At 41.0% G+C, this 16,848-nt stretch overlaps 1 protein-coding gene across 1 annotated transcript in view; it reads right to left on the bottom strand.

Moving 5' to 3' along the window:
- LAMA4 (laminin subunit alpha 4) overlaps positions 1 to 14,988 on the bottom strand; it is a 158,212-nt gene extending 143,224 nt beyond the window's left edge. The window contains exon 1 of the mRNA XM_038761015.1: positions 14,484 to 14,988. Within this exon, the coding sequence (XP_038616943.1) occupies positions 14,484 to 14,660 (177 nt within the window). The 5' untranslated portion in view covers positions 14,661 to 14,988. The remainder of the gene's footprint in view (positions 1 to 14,483) is intronic.
- Between the last annotated feature and the right edge of the window lie 1,860 nt (positions 14,989 to 16,848).

Below are 16,848 nucleotides of genomic sequence, written 5' to 3'. Positions count from 1 at the left end.
CCACTGGGCCATGCTGTTTGCACACAGTACCCTTAAAATATATCTCAGGGCACTTTTTTCCGATGCCTAAACATTCAGGGTAAGAAGTGGCCTGTCAAATGCTGTTTCTCCTTCAGAAGGAAGGATTATTCATTCTTTCAGTCATATTTATTGAACACTTACTGTGTGCAGCACTATGTTTTTGAGGATTTCAATTTAGGGTTTCCACTAGTAGGACATGTGCTTGAATTGTTTTTGCCCTAACTTTACTCCAAACTTTAAAGCACAGTAGTGGTAGGGTGACATCATGAAATGCTTTATAGTTTGTGAAGCTCCCTGTGGCTTAACTCTAATTTCCCTTCATTCCCTTGAGTGCACTGGAAACTTTAAGAATTGACATTATTTGTGAAATTAAATAATGCTTTCCAGAAGACGGGGTCTTAAATGTACCAGTTCCTGGGAAAAACAAAAGAACACATTTTTCCATTTCCAAGGAGAAGAGGATTAGCAGCCTGCAGTTTTTGTGGAGTGGGGACAGATTTTCTTGGAAAATCAAGGAATTCAAACTTTACAACACTTTGGGGCCATATGAAGCCAGGATAGTTAGCAATAATGATAATGATGGAAGTCATTCATTCCTTCATTCAATCATATTTATTGAGCGCTTACTGTGTGCAGAGCACTGTACTAAGCACTTGGGAAGTACAAGTTGGCAACATATAGAGACAGTCCCTACCCAACAGCAGGCTCACAGTCTAGAAGGGGGAGACAGACAACAAAACAAAACATGTTAACAAAATAAAATAAATAGAATTGTAAATATATACAAGTAAAATAAATAGAGTAATAAATCTGTACAAACATATATACAGGTGCTGTGGGGAGGGGAAGGAGGTAGGGTGGAGGGGATGGGGAGGGGGAGGAGGGAGAGAGGAAGGAGGGGGCTCAGTCTGGGAAGGGCTCCTGGAGGAGGTGAGCTCTCAGTAGGGCTTTGAAGGGAGGAGAGAGCTAGCTTGGCGGATGTGGGGACGGAGGGCATTCCAGGCTAGGGGGAGGACGTGGGCTGGGGGTCGACGGCGGGACAGGTGAGAACGAGGCACAGTGAGGAGGTTAGTGGCAGAGGAGCGGAGGGTGCGGGCTGGGCTGCAGAAGGAAAGAAGGGAGGTGAGGTAGGAGGGGGTGAGGTGATGGAGAGCCTTGAAGTCAAGAGTGAGGACTTTTTGCCTGATGCATAGGTTGATTGGTAGCCACTGGAGATTTTTGAGGAGGGGAGTAACATGCCCAGAGCGTTTCTGTACAAAGATGATCCAGGTAGCAGCGTGAAGTATGATTGAAGTGGGGAAAGACAGGAGGATGGGAGATCAAAGTGCTTACTATGTGCCAGGCACTGAATTAAGCGGTGTATTAGTAGTTTGAGAAATGCAAATTTCATCTGTAGGAGTATCTGGGGGAGTATATGTAGGAGTATTTCAGTGAGTTCATCTGTATAACAGAAGATAATGAATTAAATGGTTATAACCTGATAGAACTAGGAGAAGAGATAATTTTAGAGCAGTGTAAAAGGGCAGGCATCATGTCTGCTTTCCTGTTCTCTTGAAAGCATTTTGAATAGCGCTGTACATAATATAGAGGTTCAATGAAGTCTACTGATCAATTGATTATTAGTCATAATAATGATGGCATTTATTAAGGGCTTACTGTGTACAAAGCACTAAGTTCCTGGGTCTTAGCTGACTCACTGCAAAATGGAACCAGCTACCCAAGGTGAATTTTGGACCGATGAGTGAACTATCTGTTTGCAAGAACTATATAAATCTTCTTAGGACTTTTACAATCATCTTTTGATTATTATCCTTTTCCTTTGGAGTACAGCTATCATTTTCTAAAAGGTCTTTTTCTTTTAATATATATTTTGACTTGGAGTAAAAATGATGAGAAACTCTAACCTGAAACATTCAAAAGTCCCTAGTTTGGAGTAAATTATTTCAAAGTAACGGAGCTTAATGGATCCTGAAAACATCATGTACTGAAGCACAAATCCATAGGAACCCAAGACATATACGGAAACAATTCTTTGAGTCTCCAAATGCAGACACAAAGGTTAGAAACCTTAAAGACATAACTAGAACACACAGACAGAACAGAGAACAAGGAGGCATCTTGGGGAAAAATGAATCCTTTGCCCAACCCTACTGAGCTTTGAGTATTAATGAATAATCATTTCACTGGAGAAGTGAAATTTGAAAAGCCATTTTAAAGGGGTGTCTAAGAGTTCCTGAACTATTAAAGTTTCACCAGGATATCATTATGCGGGACACTTAAATACCTTGTCATCAAGTGCTTCTTACATAGTAAACACTTAATAAATATGACTGAATGAATGAATCAAGCCAAACTGTTTGTTTTCAGAAATGATGACTGTTTGAGAGGGCATAGACTGAAATGACTATCCAAAGGTTGGTAATAATAATAATAATAATAATAATGATAGCATTTATTAAGCATTTACTATATGCAAAGCACTGTTCTAAGCACTGGGGAGGTTACAAAGTGATCAGGTTGTCCCACGGGGGGCTTACAGTCTTAATCCCCATTTTACAGATGAGGTAACTGAGGCACAGAGAAGTGAAGTGACTTGCCCAAAGTCACACAGCTGATGATTGATGGAGCCGGGATTTGAACCCATGACCTCTGACTCCAAAGCCCATGCTCTTTCCACTGAGCAGTAAGGGGGGAAAACAACAATCCGGGTTAATTTTGTTTCACCTGCTACTGTCTAGACAAAGGACAGGGATATGGGAACCTCTTCCCTTTTCACTATAAGCCATTGTTATGGCTGTGCCATTGTTCCTGAATTAAGAGTTGCCTGAAACTGAGCTTCCTTCTGACTTGTACTTTTATTTCATGTATTTGTCTCTTAAGCTGTTTTAACTTTCCATTGTTCCTAATGTGTCTGTCTTAAGTCCTCTCCTCAATCTTTATTCCTAGATTGTGAGCCCCCCAAAGGACAGGTTCCATGTTTAATTCTCTTTCCCAGTGTTCAGTACAGTGCTATGCACACAGTAAGAGCTAAGTAAATAGTGACTATTACTACCATTACTACTTGCAGTTTAAGGGGAGCTAATATTTGTGATCCACTAGTGTTCCTCAAGGAACTAGTGCTGCTCAGAAAATTATAGAAACAGCTGGGATGAACTGTTTTTTTCCGGGGAGGTCGGAGGGGACTGATAATAATAATAATGTTGGTATTTGTTAAGTGCTTACTATGTGCCAAGCACCGTTCTAAGCGCTGGGGGGGATAAAAGGGAATCAAAGTTGTCTCACTTGGGGATCACAGTCTTTATCCCCATTTTACAGATGAGGGAACTGAGGCACAGAGAAGTTAAGTGACTTGCCCAAAGTCATACAGCTGACAAGTGGTAGAGCCGGGATTAGAACCCATGACCTCTGACTCCCAAGCCTGTGCTCTTTCCACTGAGCCATGCTGCTTCTCTTTACTGATCCAGCTCAGAATGGAGTGAGGAAGATCTGATTTATGTCCCAGGTTAAGGAAGGCATTATTGATGGTGATGTGCTGACTTGAGAGAAATCAGAATTATGGCAACTTTTAAGTTGTTCCGACCAATTTTTATAAGGCTGATGCAAGGCTGCTTTTTCTCTAGTTCATATTTCTTCTCTCTCAGGTCATTGTCAAGACCAGAAGTTTCTAAATAGTAAATCCTAGGGGAGGAAGACCCAGAAATAGTACCTGAGAAGCCTGATGAGGAAAAGGAAGCTGGGGAATATCTCTTTCCATGTAAGATTTCTAGCTTCTATTTTTCACACATAGGAATTTGGACAAGCTTCAGAGAGGTGATCCAATCTTCAGCTGTTTTACAAGCACTTAGTACAGTTCTCTCTGCACATAGTAAGTGCTCAATGAATATCACTGATTGATTTTCCCAAACTAGCCTACAGACTGAGACCGAACACTGGACTCTTTTGTCTATAAATGGGTACAGCTAAACTGTATTTATGTTAATGTCTCAAAAGCTAGATTGCAAATCCCTGAGGGAAGGTATCCTGTCTATCTGTTCTATTCGACTTTCCCAAGATCTTCATACTGTACCCTGCCTGCGCAAAGTAAACATTCAGTAATTACCACTGATTGATTGAGCTAGAGGGTTTCAGGATATGTTTTATAGCACAGTGGTAATGTATCAGGATTTGCAAAATGAACTCTGAAAGCTCTAGTTGTTTTATGTAGAAAGGACATTGGGACATTTTTTATCATTTCAAAAATTCTGCTCATGATTGACGATAACAAAATTTTCAAGATTAGTATCGCCTGTAAAGAACAATTAGTCCACTCTTCAGAACACAGAGACTGGATGGCTCAGAATCTATTTCAGATGGTTAGTTTACATGCAATCTGCAGATTTCCAGGAAAAAAAATATAAGTCCGTGCCTTAATAATGACAGGGTTTCTGAATGATAATAATGACATTTCTGTATCTTTTATTATGTGCCAGGCACTGTGCTAGATATGAAATAGCTAGATAAGACACTGTTTATGCCCCACGAGGGACTCCCAATCTAAGATAATAATAATGATGAAGATAATAATAATTATAATAATAATGAGTGCAGTATTTGTAAAGCACTTAGTATATGTCAGGCACTTTATTAAGCACTGGGGTGGATACAAGCCAGGTTTGACACAGTCCCTGTTCCACCTGAGGCTCACATTCTCAAACCCCCATTTTCCAGAAGAAGTAACTAAGGCACAGAGAAGTGAAGTGACTTGCCCAAGGTCACATACCAGACAAGTGGCAGAGCCGGGATTAGAACCCAGGCCCTTCTGACTCCCAGACCCATGTTCTATCCATTAGGTCACACTAAGAGGGAGAACAGTTTTCTTATTCCATTTTACCAAGAAACAGAAAGGTTAAGGGAATTGCCCAAGGGCCCACAGCAAGCCAGTGACAGAGGGTAGAATTAGAACTCAGGTCCTCTGATTCTCAATTAATCAATGATATTTAATGAGTGCTTACTGTGAGCAGAGAGCAGTACTAAGTGCTTGGAAATTCTAAAACAATAGAATTGGTAAGACAGGCTCTCGACCCACATGAGTTCATTATCTAGTGAAACACAGAATATTGGCCAGTAAGTAATTTAAAGTGATTACTTCTCCTTTCTCCATGATCCTGAATTGCCCAGAATCTCCTGCATGCCATTCTCCTGAATGCTGTGCCATGGAGAAGCAGCATGGCATAATGGATAGAGCACAGGCTTGCGAGTCAGAAGGTCCTGGATTCTAACCCCTATGCTGCCACTTCATTCATTTATTCATTCATCAATCGTATTTATTGAGTGTCTACTGTGTGCAGAGCACTGTACTAAGTGCTTGGGAAGTACAAGTCGGCACCATATAGAGACTGTCCCTATCCAACAACGGGCTCACGGTCTAGAAGGGGGAGACAGACAACAAAACAAAACATGTAGACAGGTGTCAAAAACATCAGAATAAATAGAATTATAGCTATATGCAAATCATTAATAAAATAAATAGAGTAGTAAATATGTACAAGTAAAATGAATAGGGTAATAAATCTGTACAAATATATACAAGTGCTGTGGGGAGGGGATGGAAGTAGGGCGGGGGGTGATGGGGAGGAGGAGAGGAAAAAGGGGGCTCAGTCTGCTATGTGAACTTAGGCAAGTCACTTCTCTGTGCCTTAGTTACCTTATTTGAAAAATGGGGATTGAGTCTGTGAACACTGTGTAGCACCGGGACTGTGTCCAATTTGATTTGCTTGTGTCCACCACAGTGCTTAGTACAATGCCTGGCACATAGTAAGCACTTAACAAATGCCATGATTATTATTAATATGAGAAGCAGCATGTATTAGGGGAAAGAACATGGGCTTTGGAGTCGGAAGTCATGGGTTCAAAGCCCAGCTCCGCCACTTGTCAGCTGTGTGACTTTGGGCAAGTCACTTAACTTCCCTGGGCCTCAGTTACCTCATCTGTAAAATGGGGATTAAGACTGTGAGCCCCCTGTGGGACAACCTTATCACCTTCTAACCTCCCCTGTGCTTAGAACAGTGCTTTGCACATGGTAAGTGCTTAATAAATGCCATTATTATTATTAATATTATTATTCTTTAAAGAGCTTTACTGGGCTGAGATGTACGTTTCAATTACTCAGTCAATAGTAGTTATTGAGTGCTTATTGGGTGCAGAGCACAATGCTAAAGGTTTGGGAGAGCACAATAGAATTCCTAGACATGGATCTCTGCCCTCAAGAAGTTTACATTTGGGAGGCGGAGTCAGACATTAAAATTATCACAGATAAGAGGACAAGGGCTCTCTCCATCTATGTAAGCACTTAGTACATTTCTCTTCATACAGTAAGTGCTCAATAATAATAATAATAATAATAATGGCATTTGTTAAGCACTTACTATGTGCCAAGCACTGTTCTAAGCACTGGGGTAGATACAAGGTAATTGGGTAGTCCCACGTGGGGCTCACAGTCTTAATCACCATTTTAAAGATGAGGTAACTGAGGCACAGAAAAGTTAAGTGACTTGCCCAAAGTCACAAAGCTGACAAGCGGTGGAGCCGGGATTGGAACCCATGACCTCTGACTCCCAAGCTCGGGCTTTTTCGGCTAAGATATGAACTGTGGATAGTGATTAGGGGATAGGACATGAAAAATATGTACATAAGTGCTTGTAAGTATTTAAGTGCTTAAGTGGCACAGAAATGCCAACGTAGCACTTGGAGCAATATAAATCAAGAAAATCAGGAATTAACCAGGCAAGACCAGCTGGAGATGTGATTTCAGAAGGAGTTTGAAGATGGGGAGACAAAAGTCTGTCAGGTGTGAAGGGTAAGCTGCAAGAAGGATAAAAATGATGCCCAGTGAGTAGGTTAGGTTAGGTTGAGAGAATCAAGGAGTGGGAACTGAGGAGCAATCGTAGAAAAGAGCAGATAAGTAGGAAGGAGGGGCCTGAAAGCCAATGGCCAAGCATTTCAGCTTGAGGTGGCAAGAAATGGGTAACCACTGGAGGCTTTTAGGAAATGGGAAGATGAATGCAGAATGACTTTTTACAAAAATAAGGACAGCAGAGTGAATAGATACAAGTTCCAGTCCTGATGGTAAGCTCGTTGTCGGTGGGGAACGTCTTGTACTTTTCCAGGAGCTTAGTACAGTTTCAGTTTTAAGTAAATACCATTGATTATGAACCCAAAGACACCATTTAACAATGGAATACTAATAAACAGTGGATAACTGACTTTGGAGTCCATTTGGTTTACTGTACAGATTTGCTAAATCCGAGAGAGAATTCTTTCCTAAAACCAGCTGCAGTTATTACAAGAGACATTCTGCTAGCTAATGCTCAAGGAGACATAAAGGCAGTTATTTCCTCTCCACTTGGAAAATACATGATCTTTGACTTTACTGAAATCCAATCCATGGTGCAGTATTCCCTAGGTGCCTGGGTAGTGTTTCTTGTGTTGCTCTAATGGATCATTGGCTGAAATTTTTTCCACTATGATTTTTCCCTACTCTCACAATAAGGTCTTCAATATGTAAATTTTCCCACCACTCTTAAGCCTAGGGAGGCTACTTCTTCCATGTTCTCATGATAAAAAGGCTCATGGCTGAGCTGCTAGCAGCTGAGATCCATTAGAACCTTGATGAAAAACATAAGTTGGAATTACAAACATCTGCAGTTAAACTTCCCTTCAAAAAACCATTTCCCAGAATTTAACTGCCCACACCACCAGAAAACAGCAGCTGAAAAGTCCCTACCCCTTCATAAATACATGAGGAGATATCAAATGTATGGCAAGGCATACAATTTCTCCTAATTACACATCACTCTTGTTGGTTTTGAAAATATATTGTTTTTAGGGCATTCCAGAAGTCTGGGGGATTGAGCTAAGTGTTTTAAAACTGTTAAGATTTTACTCTAGATATTAAAAGCTCCCTTCCATCAGACAAGGGGTCAAATTAGTTTTGTTGCCTTTGCTGTATTTTTTTTAACCACATAAGACAATGAAAAATTGTTTTCTTGACATAGGCCCCTGATAAGAAATCAGGTTTAAGAAGGAGACAGAGACCCAAGACTTCGCCTTCATTATTTTTGAACGACTTCCAAATTTATATACCACTTTTCCTTGGGGTTGAAAAAAGTTGCATTCTTCACTGTGGGCTGGCCAGATGAATCTGGTACCAGACAGGAACTGTGGGGAGTTGGGGAGAATGGTGCCTGCAATAGAACTATTTGGCAAGGAATGAATATAAATTCCAAAATATGCTTATGTTCCAACATACAATTACCTCCATCACTAGGAAGACGGCCAGTTTCCTACTACATCAATTTAGCTGTGGAAGCCACCCCAATCTGAGAGGGTTTTGGTTGGGTGGGTGGGACAGTGGGAGACTTCAGAAGTGCTTAATTAAGTGCTCTGCACAGTAAGGGCTCAATACAATTGAAAGAATAAATAGAATATTCAGTTCTCCTGTTTTTCAGAAATGTCAACATGTCCTTCTTTCACAAGGCCCCTGCCTTAAGTTTAGGCAGAAGGAGAAAGTGGGGGACAGTGTGATGAGAATTGGAATTCTCACCACCAAGTGTCTAGAGTTTCCTGGGTTGGAAGTAAAGTATTTCTTCTACTTCAACTTCTCTATAAGATCACTAGACAGAGGGGATTCTTGATGCTTAAAAAAACAACTTTAGAAATTTTTGCTCCATGGAGGAGGAAGTCTGATAAAAACAGATGCATTACACCAGCCAGCTGATGAATTTGGTCTTTTTTTCTACTTATTCAATCATGCAATAGCCCATTTTTAGGGAACACCTAGTTATGGAACATTGTCAAATGCTGGGCAAAGAATATTAGTCAGATATTGATTGGCCTTAGCTTTGAGGAGGTTGCATTCTAAAGTAGGTGACATTTTCATGAATATATCCCTATTAAATAGCATGAATGAGGTCCATAAAAAGCAAGTACTTACATCGTATAGAAGGTTTATGGGCTGACAGATCACTGGGTTGGGTAGGAATGGAAAGTCATCAGTTCACCCCAAATGGTCATCTATTAGACATAACATTTCAAGGCCAAATCTTCAAATAAATTCCCATCTCAGACATCCCATCAATATTGCATATCTCTATTTAAAAGACCTGTGCACAAACACTCCGTTGACTGATAAAAATAATAATTATGGTACTTGTTAAGCTCTTACTATGTGCCAGGCACTGTACTAATCACTGGGATGGATACAAGCAAATCAGATTGGACATCGCTCCTGTCCCATATGGGGCTCACAGTCTTAATCCCCATTTTACAGGTGAGGAAGTTGAGACCCAGAGAAGTGAAGTGACTTGCCCAAGGTCACGCAGCAGACAAGTGGCAGAGCTGGGTTAGAACTCATGACTGATAGTTTCTGCAAAATACATGCATCTGTCCCGCAAACCTTAGGTCAGTGCTGTGTAGCACTTTCTAGAACAGTCACACCCTGGAGGGCATTGTGTGGGTGCAGGAAATGAAGCAATTGTATTTGAGTGCTTATTGTGTATTGAGCACTGTAGTAAGTGCTTAGGAGAGTACAATATAACAGTCTTGATAAATATGTTCCCTGCCCAAAATGACAAAGTCTAGAGAATGAGGTTTTCTTATGAAAGGTACCCCAGGTTAGAAGCTCAAAGCAGTGACATTCAGGGTAGGGTGGAATTCTTAATGATTACCAAGGCTTCTGGAAAACTTTCTTCTAGGAGACATTTCTGGATTAAATTTCTGCCTTCTCAGGTCATGTCTAACACCTGCCCTAAGCATTAATGTGTATTCACTTGCCCTTAGCAGGTATGAATAGTCTTGGCTTACATTCATTTACATTTATTTATCCTTCCACAGTCCTACTTAAAGAAGCTGTCATATTGTTTCTTTCTCCTCCAACTGTTTGTGGATGGCTTTTGTCTGTCAGCCTCCCCTGTGAGATTGTAAACTCCTTAAGGGCAACAACAACTATAATATTACATAATTATAACATAATAATAATAGTAATGATAATCGACAAAAATAACAACAATAATAATAATACTTATTAAATCTTTATTGTGTTTCAAGTGGTGGAGTAGATATAATGTAATCAGATCAGACAAAATTCCTGATGTACATGGGGCTCGCAGTCTAAGGGAAAGGGAGAATAGATATTAAATCCCTATTTTACAGGTGAAGAAACTGAGGCCCAGAGAAGTTAAGTGATATGACCAAGGTCACATGGCAGGGAACTGGCAGAACCAGACTTAGAACTTAGGTCTCTTGATTAATAATAATAATATTAACAATAATAATATTAATAATTCTGGTATTTGTTAAGCACTTACTATGTGCCAGACACTGAATTACGTGCTGGGGTGGGCACAAGCAATTTGGGTTGGACATAATCCCTGTACCATGTGGGGCTTACCATTTCAATCCCTGTTTTACAGATGAGGTAACTGAGGCCCAGAGAAGTGAAGTGACTTGCCCGAGGTCCAACAGCAGACAACAATAATAATAATGATGGTATTTGTTAAGTGCTTACTATATGCCAGGCCATGTACTAAGGGCTGGACACTGTACTAAGTGACAGAGCTAGGATTAGAACCCATGACCTTCTGACCCCCACGCCTGTGCTCTATTAGGCCATGCTGATTCTCAGTCCTTTGCTCCTTCCATGTGGTCACAGTGCTTCCCCTCCTGCTTCTTGAATAAGATGATGACTCACTCAACTGAACTTTCCCAAGCGCTTGGTACAATGCTTTGTACACCACAGTATTGACTGATATCTACTACATACAAGGGTAGATAGTTGTTCTCTAAAGTGACTAAAGATATAGGAAACTAGGAGGCTGGGCTTATTTCATTCATTCAACTCAATCACATTTATTGAGCGCCTACGGTATGCAGAGCTCTGTATTAAGTGCTTGCACTGTACTAGGTGCTTATATTTGAAATTAGAAATGCATGGCTCCTAGTTATCCAGCATTCTGGCCCTATCTTTCCTCTAGAAAGAGCTGAAACCTGTGCCAGGCTTGACAAACACACCTATTTGACTGGATCCACCAAAAGTAGGAACAAATCCTTGAGACCCACTACTCCCCTTCTACCTGTTCTTTCAAGTGAAATATATGTATATATCATGTGCATATATTTACACATCATACATTTAATAATATATTTATAATATTTACATATTATGAATTTATCGATCACATGCCTGCTTTGCCCCTGATCAATAAGATCCTTGTGGGGGTAGGACTTTCTTGGTCTTAGCAGTATTATATTACTTTGGGTGTTCAATAAATATTTATTGATGAAAACACTGGACTAATCTAGTCCTTAAGGTATTAACAAGAAGTAGCATGGTTCAGTGGAAAGAGCACAGTCATAGGTTCAAATCTCGGCTCTGCCAATTGTCAGCTGTGTGACTTTGGGCAAGTCACTTAACTTCTCTGGGACTCAGGTACCTCATCTGTAAAATGGGGAAATTGACTGTGAGCCCCCTGTGGGACAACCTGATTACCTTGTAACCTCCCCAGTGCTTAGAACAGTGCTTTGCACATAGTAAGCGCTTAATAAATAGCATTATTATTATTATTATTAATGTAACATTACCGATCAATGAAGTGCACCTTTATGCAAGCTTGGGTTCTTTTCAAAAGGGCCTAAATTTGGGGCTAGTTAATAGAATCTCTCCTTAGGGATAAGACCTTCCTAACAAGGGAAAAACCTTGGAAAAAGCAAAAGATGGAGGATGAAAAAGGCATTCATGCCATGTGCTTCCCACCACTCCACTTTCCACATTTGAATGGCTTTAGGTCATATTAATGTAAATCGAGAGAGAGAGAGAGAGAGAGAGAGAGAGAGAGAGAGAGAGAGAGAGAGTCTTTTTCTAGAACCGTTCCACTATCTACTATTCAAATCCTTTTTCCATGAACAACTTATAGAGAAACAATTTCTTTAGTACAAATTATTCACACTAGTACACATCAGGAATGTCCTGGGATCAGATGCGTACAACTGGCATGGGGAGGTGGGTAAATTTTAAGAGTGGAACCTGGCTTTTCTCAGTGGTATCACAGACTAGCAGGATTCCTTATGTGAAACTATGTGGCGGTAACAGAATTACCACAATCATGCCCTTTATACAGCGTGTAATTTGGCTCAGTTGGGTATGACTAACAGAGTCTGTCTGTTCCAGACAGCCCATGAGCTCTAGCCAGAGTTTGGAATCATTCCTTTAAAGAAGTAAAGGAATCAACTGAGACATATACTGAAGTAAATTTTCTAGAGGGATTTCTCTGGTTGAAAGTAAGTGAGAAAGAGACCAACAGAACAAAACAAACAGTCGCTACAAACAAATGACTCGAAGAAAGCAGTAAGGCCCACTGAGGTTGAAATAGCATCCTGGCTCTGCCACTTGTCTTCTGTGTGACCTTGGGCAAGTCACTTAACTTCTCTGTACCTCAGTCACCTCATCTGTAAAATGGGGAATAAGACCGTGAGCCCCATGTGGGACACAGATCGTGTTCAACCTTGAATCTACCTCAGCACTTAGTACAGTGTCTGGCCCTTAGCTGTTATTGCTAATTGCGTTTGTTAAGCACTTACTATATGCCAGGCACTGTAGTAAGTGCAGGGGTAGATACGAGTAAAGGTTGAACACACTCCAACAGCACTTAACAGATGCCATTTAAAAAAAAAGTGATTTTGTTTATGCAAAGCTAATTAATTGTGCAATTGCATTATGCCCAGGACACCATGATTTTGGTAGGTTTTTTTTATAAAAGTTCTAGAGCTTTTTTTTCCCCCTCCATTTGTTCTTGGAAGCAAGATCCAAAATGCAGGACATTTGCTTCTTGTCAAACATTTCATTCAGGGACTTTCCATTTTGTGAGCAACAGGTGGAGATAATGTTTCCCAGTGGTTCATTTCAAGCCTCAGAAGAAGAGGGACCCTTCCCACTTGGTGGATTCTAGCCAAGTTCCAGCCAACCCCCTGGGGAGTTGTCCAGAGTTCAGGCTTGCTACTTTCTCACGTAGGTCACGTTTCGCATCACACAGTGCTGATGGGGTGGTCGATCCCGGCTCATGACAGTGCAGATCACAGTTCCCGCTTCTGACAGTATTTTTCCTTCACCCTCAGGGGCTCTACCGGCAGGATCTTTATTTCAGGTTTAAGTCTGTTGGTGCGGCCGATCAGGCTTCCTTGACACTCGATATATTGCCCTCCCACGGCTGTTTTCTTTTTATTTTATGATGCTTTGTTAGGACATCCTGCCTTCCCTTCCCATGACCTTGGGTGACTTCATTCACCACCTCCTTGGCATCTCTCCTGTGTTGGATACTGTTCTTTGACTCAGAGAGATAGGCAATAACGGTCTCTTGAATTTGGTTTCCCTCACCTTTCCTCCTCCACCTGGGTTGTTTCCTTAAATAAGACCATCTGATGAGATAAGCCTCATCCAAGTGGGCTTCTGCGATTGTCCCCAGGTCCCTCTCCCTTCTGCGTTTGTCTTTGCACTTGGATTTGTGACCTTGGGGCATTTGATATGTGCTTAGTTCACAGCACTTATGTACATATCTATAAATCACGTTATAAATTATTTAAATTAATGTCTCTCTCCCCTACTAGACTGAAGCTTATTATACGCACGGAACATGTCTACCAAACTCTGTTGTAGTGTTCTCTCCCAAGCACTTAGTACAGTGCTCTCCATGCAGTAAGTACTCAATAAATTCTTTTGATTGATTGTTGCACACATAGGGAAATTTCTATAAACATTTACCAACAGCATTCCATTGTTCTTTGCCTTTCTTTCTGTTTGCGTCACCTTAGTTTGGAGTTTAGTTTTTGAAAGGTGTCTGTACCATGGCAAGTGTATACTTGCAGTTTTCTGATTTCGTTTGTTTCTTTACTCCCCCCTCCACCCCCACCCCTTAACATTTTAGCCTCCTATCTTCCCTTATTGCAAAACAAAGTACTGTTTCCAATTGCAAAGTTATACAAGAGACAAATGAATCGATTCTGCCACAGTGAGTTTCCCATCTGAGCGATGGGAGGTTTGTGGTTATCTGCCATGCATATCAAATGTCGGGACAATTTACTTTGATAAAAGCTACTTAGTGTATGGGACAGGTCAATCATGTTGGAAAAGCTGGCTAGAAAAAGGCAGATAGTCCTTGGTAGCAGACTAATCCGGCTGCTTTTTCTGAGAAAGCAGGGCATAGAGATATCCTCAAGTCTCAATAATGATAATTTCTAATACTGCTGGAGATTGAACAAAATGCACATTTCCATTTGATGTCCATCTACACTCAGTTAAAGATTCAAAGCAAATTATAAGTAGGTGAAAACAACATCATGGGTGGTGGGGGGGGGGGGGGGCAGAGAAAAAGCACAAAACAGATGAAAAAGGAGAAAGCTTTGAGACAAATTGATGATAGAGTTCCCAGACTTACGGAAGCTAGTGGCGACTGCTGTCCTCTGGTTCCAGTGGAATCTTGATTGCTGGCTACTGAGTTTCCTTCAACGTCAAAATGAAAAGCGCTACCCTCCATTGAAGCATTGCTGGAGGTGGAGAAGCATCCTAAAAGTAGTAAAGGAATAACTGGCGACCAGATTGACATCAAAGCCATTATTCTCCCTTACATCCAGCAGTGATCGTTTCTTCTAGATTCCTAGTGATTGTTTACCCTCTTCTTCAGTTAGCACCCCCCTTGGTTTAATGGTGCTTCAGTTATTTTAACTTTCTCTCGGTTTGCAGTTTCCAGATGTGGTACTTCCAAGCAGTTTATCCAGCCCCATACAAAAAGAGATTCTCTTTTGCTTGCGCTCTCTCTCTCTCTCTCTCTCTGGTTCTTCTTTTCCGTAGAGGCTCCGCCTGAATACATACAGATGGGCAGTGCCTAAACAGAGAGTGTCAAAATGCAGATTGTATTCCAGGAAGATTCAGTCTCCCCAGCCTCCTTATCTTCCCTTGGTCAGGATACAGACTGACTCTCAATCGTGGCTCTGGCTTCCTTCACATAATCACATCCCTCCCTTTTTTACCTTTGGCTCTGGGACCCCTCCCACTTAGAGCTAGCCATTCAATCACTGAAACCAAATTGGCTCCTCACCCTGTTCTTATTAGGCGATAGTCCCAAAGTTCTGGTTGATTATTTTACTCCTGGAATAGCTTTCCTTGCACCTCCAGTTTAATCATGCAAGGTGCCTGATGCATTAAAACAAATGAAAAATACCCAAAAAACACACAATCCCACAAACTGGTGTCTAGTAGTTGAGGGAGGGGAAAACTAGGAAGAAGAGGATGTTGGGGGGGGGGGGTGGCGAGTGGAGAGGGGTAGAGAGTAGAGATAGATCATAGAGAGAAACAGTTTTTCCAGTTCTGGCAGTCTTCAAAACATGATTGCATTTTAGCTATATTTAAAATTTATTCCCTTAAAGTTTGCCAGCCATCCTTCTTGCTCCAGGGAGCCACTCCTTTCCTCTCCCAGCACATTTAAAAAGAATATCATTCACTGCAGCCTCAGAAAATGACTTCATTACTCAAATGCATGAACTTTAATTTACAAAGAGAATTTTGTTTTTCTCCTCAAGAGGTGCTTTGTGAGACACTAGGAACAAGGCCTGCAGTGTATGAAAGCCTGTCAAATACACTGCCTGCAGCTGACCTCTTAGTTTTTGCTTAGAATCTCATGAAGACTACATCTAAGTAATGTAACCTTTCCAAAATTGCTGGAAAAAGTTAGGGTACAATTCTACCCGAGTCCACCCCAGTTAACTGTCGGCAGTTGCCTCTTGTGATCGGTATTTTCCTTTTCATTGATCCTATACCCCAACCTTTGAAATTCTTCTGCATAAAGCCTGAATAATAATGATGGCATTTATTAAGTGTTTACTATGTGCAAAGCACTGTTCTAAGCACTGGGGGGATACAAGGTGATCCGGTTGTCCTACGGAGGGCTCACAGTCAATTCCCATTTTGCAGCTGAGGTAACGGAGGCACAGAGAAGTTAAATGACTTGCCCAAAGTCACAGAGCTGACAATTGGCAGAGCCAGGATTTGAACCCATGACCACTGACTCCAAATCCCATGCTCTTTCCACTGAGCCATGCGGCTTCTCTGAATGAGTGATTATCAGACTCTCTTGATGCAACATCTGTTTATTGTTATATTGTACTCTCCCGGGTGCTTAGTACAGTGTTCTGCACACAGTAAATGCTCAATAAATACACTTGAACGAAAGAATGAATATTTACACAATTTGAATTTCTAGCTATTTGAATTTCTTGACAATCAGACAGTCACTCATTTTTTCATCACCCCTGATAAGTGTCCAAAAATCTGCACATTTTATAGATGGGCAGAGAACATGTCTGCTAATTTTGTTGCACTCTCCCAAGCTCTAAGTACAGTGTTGTACATATAGAAAATGCTCATAAATATGATCGATTGATAGAAACAGATAGAAGGGGAAATGGATTCCTCCTCTCTAGACCATAAGCTGCGTGTGAGCAGGGATCATGTCTATCCATTCTATTGTACTGTACTCTCCCAAGCAGTTTGAATAGTGCTCTGCATAAAGGAAGCACTCCATAAATACCACTGATTGATTAATTTCCAGCTCTCCATTTTCTTTCTGTCCACTCCATTGTATTGTATTCTCCCAAGCACTTAGAATAGTGCTCAGCTTAGAGGAAGCACTCAAAAAATACCTTCGATTGACTGCTTTCCAGCTTTCTATTTCCCACGTCACACCTCAGCTCGTAATCTCTGTTGCCGTTCGATATTGCTCTTTTCTTAGCATTTCAAGTGCGAAG

The sequence above is a fragment of the Tachyglossus aculeatus genome, chromosome 19, assembly GCF_015852505.1.
Source record: "Tachyglossus aculeatus isolate mTacAcu1 chromosome 19, mTacAcu1.pri, whole genome shotgun sequence".
Taxonomy (NCBI): Eukaryota; Metazoa; Chordata; class Mammalia; order Monotremata; family Tachyglossidae; genus Tachyglossus; species Tachyglossus aculeatus.
Note: the sequence above shows the minus strand (reverse complement) of the source record. Positions and strands in the feature narration are given on the sequence as shown.